The sequence below is a fragment of the Antrostomus carolinensis genome, unplaced genomic scaffold (genome assembly GCF_000700745.2).
Source record: "Antrostomus carolinensis isolate BGI_N321 unplaced genomic scaffold, ASM70074v2 scaffold12351, whole genome shotgun sequence".
Lineage (NCBI taxonomy): Eukaryota > Metazoa > Chordata > Aves > Caprimulgiformes > Caprimulgidae > Antrostomus > Antrostomus carolinensis.
In genome coordinates, this window is record NW_010296402.1 from 74,516 (window position 1) to 82,058 (window position 7,543).

The 7,543-nt window shown below is 39.9% G+C and overlaps 1 protein-coding gene across 1 annotated transcript in view; it reads left to right on the forward strand.

Annotated features, from left to right (window-relative positions):
- Positions 1 to 1,032, forward strand: part of LOC104532947 (transcription factor SOX-5) — a gene marked incomplete at its 5' end in the record, with an annotated part of 55,709 nt that extends 54,677 nt beyond the window's left edge. The window contains 1 exon segment of the mRNA XM_029087542.1: positions 1 to 1,032. This exon segment is cut by the window's left edge and continues 48 nt beyond it. Coding sequence (XP_028943375.1) covers positions 1 to 182 — 182 coding nt within the window.
- Positions 1,033 to 7,543: the final 6,511 nt, after the last annotated feature.

Below are 7,543 nucleotides of genomic sequence, written 5' to 3' on the forward strand. Positions count from 1 at the left end.
CCGGGATGCCCGTCATCCAGAGCACTTACGGTATCAAAGGCGAGGAGCCTCATATCAAGGAAGAGATGCAGACCGATGACGTCAATGGAGAAATCTATGATGAATACGATGAGGAAGAGGATGACCCCGATGCAGACTATGGCAGTGACAGTGAAAATCACATTGCGGGGCAAGCCAACTGATCAGGGTCCAAATATCTCGTGACCTACAGGACTTCAAGGAGAAAAGAAAAAAATAAATAAAGCCCCATCTGGTTTATCTTTGCCAGTGGCCAAGCACATTAACTTTCTCATACACTGACTGTTACTTTAACTGTTAGTCTTAACTAGTTGGGACATCAGCTGACTAATAGACATCAGCCTGCATCAGAAGAAAAAGGCTCAGAAGAAAGGAAACAAAGACAACGACGACAACAACAACAGGATGATATAAGCTATGGGTAAAATAATGCCAGTAATTCAGCTGCTATACCCAAGCACTGAAGTCTTACCCGTCGACCTTTTATTATTATTATTTTTTTTTCAAATAAACTTTATGGCTGTTTGTTCTACAATGTTCTAGAAATTCTCACTCAGGTACACAGTGCCAACAAGTGGCTTGTGAATGTGTTTTGTTGTTTTGTGCTACAGTTTAAAGAGAAATAATTTTTTTTTTTTTTTTTTTTGGTAGCACCTGACAGGAAAGAAAAAAGATAAAATTCCTTTTATGCCCTCTGTCTCCTCCTTTTCCTCCTCCTCCTCCTCCTCCTCCTCCCTGGCAAATCTGGGTCAGAAGTGTGTGTGTGTGTGCGTGCGTGCCTGTGCGCGTGGCTGGCAAGGAAGGAAGTGGGGAGTCTGTTTCTGTTAACCCCAACAAGCAATTATTTCCTTTCAAGAGAGGACTTCTCTTCATCAGTTGCACACCGTACTGAGTCTTTGAGCAAGTGCCAAATTTGTACTAAAGCGCTGAACTAGTCCAATTTGCTTTTTTTTTGTTTTTTTTTTTGTTGGTCTCTTCTTTTTGTTTCGCTTTTCTTTTGCTTTTCTTTTGCTTTCTGCTCTGTCTTAACTTAGGACAGTGTTGTATCTTAGACAATCCCTTAAAGAACCTGATATACCAGCAGCTGGTGAGATTAGACATATATTTTTGGGTTTGCTTTTGCTTTTTAAAGGAAACTGTAGGTGCCGTTCTCAGGTGAAAAAAAAAAAAAAAAAAGAGAGAGAAAGAGAGAGAGAGACATAAGAAATTTAGAGAAAAAATATTTTATGGTCTTGGATTTTCATGTGTGCGTGTTTATGGTACTAATAAATATTGGACTATTGTGAGCAAAAAGCATGTTCTAGAATGAAGTCCCGCACCCGCCAAATGACTTGGTCTGTAAGGAGCTTTTGCTTTTAATTTACACTTCAAGTGGCAACATATACAACATAAAAAAGACTCGTCCAAAATGTGATTTCTTCTGTGCAGGACAGGGCAACTGGAAATGTTACCTCCTCACTAAGTGTACTTAGGTTACCATGATGTCCAGTTTTGGTGACCTTGTACCTTTAGGTTGGCTGAGGACTGATTCAAAAGGCAATTTTTTTAAACTGACTTTTTTTTTCTCGTTTACACTGTTTTTATCAGTGGGATGTTTGTGTAGGAAGGAAGACTAATAGCTATGAAGAGATTTCCATATTTAAAGTGGGCACGTAAGAACCTAAGACTTTGCAGTGCTGAGTTTCCCTAGTTGCTGCCACTCACAAGTGAAAAATTGTTCTCCTGGCCTAAAATATTTTCAACCTTGTTCTAGAGCCCTTAGGTACGTTGCTTGGGCAGTTTTGCCTTCCTTGTGCAACAGCAGCCAGGTGAGGAAGGTGGATTTACACAAGCTCAATCCTGAGCAGAAGTTGGCCTCTTGTATTTCCAATAACGTAACTGAAAGAAAAAAGAATGTAAATACAAGTGAATCAGAGAGTCTCTTTTCATCTCTTCACTCTGATCTTCCTTTAGAAGGAGAGGACCAAGGTTTGTGTAGCAGTAAACCTCAACCAACCAACCAACCAACCAACCAACCAACCAAAAAGGCTATCCCTAATTGCAGATAGCATCTATCCAGGAGCTCCTCTCTGGCCTGGGAAGGAAAGTCTTAGGATCATACTGAGGCAAAAGCCTTCCTCTGAGTTGGGGTTCTAAGTGAGGATTTGTGTTGCTCCCTGCTAAATTCCTACTCCTAGAGAGAAACTCATTGCATATTGTTACCACTTTTAACTTGAAAAAATAGCCCTGTGCATCTTAGTGCCAGTGAGGTCCCAGCCCAAGCATTCACCAGAACCATGGTCTTCAGTACTTGGCAACACTGATTTTCCCCATAATCAGGTAAATTTAGCCCTTGGTGTGATCAGCTGTTGAAGTCCAGGTGCAGGCTGAAAGGGGCAGGTAGGAGGAGAGACAGAGAAGGAGGATGTGAGGGGCAGGGGGGGGTCTTTCTTTGCCTCTTGAAATCCCACTTGAAGTGTAACTTGACCTCTGCAGACCTTGTGCAAAGCAAACAAGCAAATGCCATTGTAGACTTAGGACCGTACTCCGATGAGAAGTTTGGACACGTGATAGTTTTACCCTGCGACATCTGTTTTATTTTTCTCCTGTTTTCCCTTTTTCGATTTCCACCTCTGCCTCGAAAAATTCTTTTCTATTTTCTCTCTCTCAGAAGATTTGCTCTGAAGTTATGCTTGGAGTAGCTGATCATATCCTCCATGTCAGAGAGGGTTCTTTTTGTTTGTATTTTATGACTGTGTTGGGTTTTTTTGGTTTTTTTTTTGTTTTGTTTTGTTTTGTTTTGTTTTTTTTCCAGTTGAACTGCCTCTTCTTGCTAGTGTTGTAATGGTAATTATAATAATAATAATAATAATGGTCAGCTGTTCCCAGATTAGTAAATTATGTATAATTTATTTTATCCCCTCCCCCCCTTTTTAACTTTATTTTGTTCTGTTCTAATTTGGCAGTGCAGCAAATGAAGTTGTTAGGCTATTTAAAATGGATACCCCTCCCCACCTTGCCTTTTTATATATATATAAATATATATATATACATATGAAAACAAATTGCTTCTTCTTCTGCTCACACCATTCCTCTTTCTTTTATTTTAATTTTGGCCCCAGCCATGTCAACTTCTGATGTTTATTATGATGGAGTGAATTAATGGGAGTGTTGTTTTCAATCTTAATTAACTTCTGCTCTCTCATCACTCATTTTAGTTATTTAATTACACCAGTCATCTAGAGCCAATTTTTTTGAAGCACTCTGTTTGGATAAGAAGGAAAAAAAGAAAATAGACAATTGTTTTTATATCATTATTATGTACAATGTGAAAACAGATATTTGCTCCTTTTTTTTTTTTTTTTTTTAAATTTTTAAATTTGCTCCCTGTCTTTGTGAACAAATTACTTCTGACTCTTGTGGGTTCACCTCACATTTGCTGGATGCTTGATTTCCACCACATTATAGAGACTCTCTGGTTTAATTGTGTCACTTTCAGCTACCAGAATACTTTGTTTTAGCTCCAGGTAGGTGCCACTGCAGCAGGTGTGATTGGAGCAAGTCTTAGATGCTTGGGTTGGAAATCCAGCCTCGGGGAAGTCAGTGGGGGAAAAAAGACCCTTTGACTTCAGCGGGACCAAATTTCTGCCCAAATGATGGTCTGTGCTACAGGAGAGGCTCCTGGAGGTAGCTCCATCTCCATGGGCAGTGTCGGTCCCACGCTGGTGGATCGCCTGTGCCAGGGCTGCTCTTGGCCATGGTTGGTGCAACAGAGCCCATCTCCAGGAGCGCTGCCTCCCTCACTGCCTTGGCCTGGACTTGGGCTCAGATGAACACTAATTTTTGTTACCATACACATTTCTGACTGAGAGACTATGCTAGAGCCTGGGGTTCGATCGGGCTTTTGGAATGGGTAGCTTTAGCAGACTATCCACGTCCTGCATTTGGACGTTGAAACCGATGCAGCAATGTTAAAAAGAAAAAAGGCAAAAAAAAAAAAAAAAAAGACAAAAAAAAAGTCTCTGGGGTCCCAAAATATTTAACACCTGTGCTAATGTTTTGTTGGGTGCAAGGATGAGCACCCATATATCCTTTGGCAGTAGAAGAGCAGATTTGAAAATGAAGCCCTGTTTGTCCCTCTTTAATTTCTTAGGGGGAAAAAAAAAAATACCACAACAATCAAAAGAAAGCAAAACATAACATTTATTAAAAAAATCATCTTGTTTCTTTTTTTTTTTTTTTTTCCTGGGTTCTGTGCCCTGGAGCATGTAGAAAAAAAAACAGGTTAGAAGAACCTGTTCCCCTCTTCCCTGGGAACCTGGCATGCAAGGATGGGCTTGGGGAAGCTGCCGGCAGGCGAGTAAACCATCTCCTCCTAAATCAGGGGAGCTGCTTACACCGTGCATCTCGTGAGCTTTCAAAAGAACACCACCAGCAGTGGGGAAAAGGGGAAAAGAAAGAAGGAGAAAAAAAAAAAAAAACCTGAGGCACTTGCTTCTAAGCTCAATTAAATAACACAGAGTATATCCTTTTTCAATTTATTCATGCCTTATATTAGTAAAATAGGATTTTTAAGTGCATTTAACATCTTTATTTAACCGTTCCGCTATATTAATCAGGCCCCCAGAAAAGAACACTAGCTATTATTATAGCATTTAATTAGTTTTGTAACCAAATCCTCTTATTACGAATGCATATGGAAGAAATTCTTTCTTCGAAGACATTATTTCGAAGATTTGGTTACTGCAGTAGACTCTCTCTTTAATTAAATCATTTTTTAGAAAGTAAATTGTCTCTAACCTTTTTACAGCACATTTTCAGAGCTTTTTCTTTTTAATCCAAAGAGATGAGCTGTTATTGTCCCCGAAGAAGCCTCTGACATCACGTTCGTAACATGAAAAATAATTATGCTCCGTGGAAACGTAGACCTTACTTAGCAAGACTTCATCTGCTAGAGTGAATGGCAACTATATGGTATCTCGTACATTTAAGGGCATGATGTATCGGATAGGAAGTATTTTTGTCTGCCCACTTCTCGGTAGAATCATACGTTCAGTTTTGCAGAGAACTGTGTGTAAATTCACTAGATGTGGATTCAAGTGTATCCTCAATTCACAGGGCATGGGCTGGCTGTTTAGCTTGGTTTATATTTACATTTTTTCAACTTTATCTTAACTTGTCAGTTTCCCAGATTGAAGAACATGTCAAGTTCGTTTTTTTTTTTCTACTGACTGATTTCTCTACTCCCCAGTGTTTTTGTCACTGGTTTGCTGAAACAGTATTTATATAGCTCCATTGGCTCTAAAGCTCTTACTCCTTCTAACGTTTTGGATTTTACAAGTGAAATGAAAATAGAAAAGAAATAGAGACAATCAAATGCCTGGAGCTTAAAACAAAGTATGTGCAACCTACCATCTCACTTGAAATTTAATAAAAGAAATAATTATGTAAATATAACATAGAGTTATAGATTTATATTTTGTTCATAACACATAGTGTAATATAAGTTGTATATTTTCATGTTTTGGTTTTATGTTATCATTCATGCCACAATAAATAAAAAAAAAAACAGGAGTTGATGTACTCTTTAAAAAAAATACAATGTGGGTTGCCACCATCCTGGGTTTTTGTTTTTGGTTTCTTTTGCATTCCCCTTTTTCAGTATTATTGCCCTGCAAGGCACCAATAAAACAGCAAATGTGTTCTTTACCTATACTGTGGTCTGTTTCCCACTTTATTATAGAGAAGGGTGTGCTAGTTAATTTTGTAGTCGTGTGAACAAAACACTTGGGCTTAAGGAACAAAAAAAACGAGATTGAGATTTGACTTACTGGTCTGCTCCAAAATTCAAGGTTTTCATCAAATCATGGGAAAAAAAATTTCACCCCGTCTTTAGAATATCAGTATTAAACAAGAAGAAAAAGTTGGTTCCTGAACAACGTGGGAGAGTGCAATTTCCAGTTCAGAGTGGGGGGCACCTCATACACGGGGATGGTTGAATCCAGAGGTTTGGCCCATGCCCACCTTCCCAGTTTATGTTAACTTTCTACAGCCTTACCTGTTCAGAGACCAAAGCAAATTCAGGGAAATACCCAATTATAAACACGGATGACACAAAGCTATGGAAAAAAAAAATAGCTCTGCTCATAGTTAGTCAAAATGTCCCAACGTGCTGCCTAAACAGTTCATGAAGTTTTGACAGCAGCATATGGCACAAAGTGGGATGAAATGAATTTGTACCTGTTTTTGACAGTAAGTTATTCTGATGGGTGCTTACTCTCAAGTGCCTACGGCTTGACAGATGCCATTCTATGGTTCCAGATTTCCTAAAGGGAAAAGGCAATATTTGGGAAAGCAGGAGGTAGCTGGTGGAGGTCCTGTGAACCTGTCCACACTTCTCTGGCTTGCCCGGTTGTCCTCTGTGCTCTTCTTGGGATCAGGGTGGCACCTGAAACATGCCCACCTGAAGCATCACTGAACAGGTAGGTCTTCTCACTGCCCTGCACTGAGATGGAGGGACGTACAATTCTCTTCTCTCTCCTCTCCTCTCCTCTCCTCTCCTCTCCTCTCCTCTCCTCTCCTCTCCTCTCCTCTCCTCTCCTCTCCTCTCCTCTCCTCTCCTCTCCTCTCCTCTCCTCTCCTCTCCTCTCCTCTCCTCTCCTCTCCTCTCCTCTCCTCTCCTCTCCTCTCCTCTCCTCTCCTCTCCTCTCCTCTCCTCTTCTCTTTCTTTTCGCTGGGCTGGTACCTAACAAGGGGAACAATGTTCTCTAAACCAGTGGGAAAAAATGTCTAGGAGAGCACAAAAAAAAAACCTAAGCTGAAGATATATCTAAATTGTAATATGAGTGGACAAGGCTGAGCTTTGCAAAAATGGGAATGAAGACCAGTTAAACCCTAAAGGTGCAGCTGAAGTGAAACAAAAAAGGTTTCTTAACCTTTTTGTGTGTGTGTGTGTTTAAATGATATTATGACTTAAGTGATAACTGATACGACTTAAGAGTGCTTAAGCAATATTATGGCCTAGACTTGGGAGTGGTAACAATTCTTTCCCCAGACAAGTTGTGAGGCTTTTCTTTTTTTTTTGGCTTTTTTTTTTTTCCCTCAAAAAATGCTAAAGCATTCCAGCAATTGCCTGTAGCAGGAAGGAAGAAAATGAGGATAATTATGACATTAATCTATTTTTAAAAGAAAGACATGTGACAATTAGTGCATTTTTACTGAGAGGGTAACATACAGAGTTATATGTGTGTAGAAAAGTGAAAGACCCTTCACAGAAGCCATGAAAGGGTATGGAAAGTGTTATGTGCCTCATGAGGGAAGTACGGTGCTGTGACTTGGGCAGCAGTGAGAAAGAGTGCACAGGAGCTTGTCAATAAGCTTTCAGTTAATAAATATGCAGCAACACTGTAGAAAAGCAATGTGGGAAAAGACCAGGCAGTGGCTGTCGGGGTAACCAGTGGAAAGGGCATACTGAGAAGGTACAGAAAGTCTTGTGAATGTATTTATCCAAGTGATCTAGTGCCTGAGACTGTTGGGCTCCAGATAA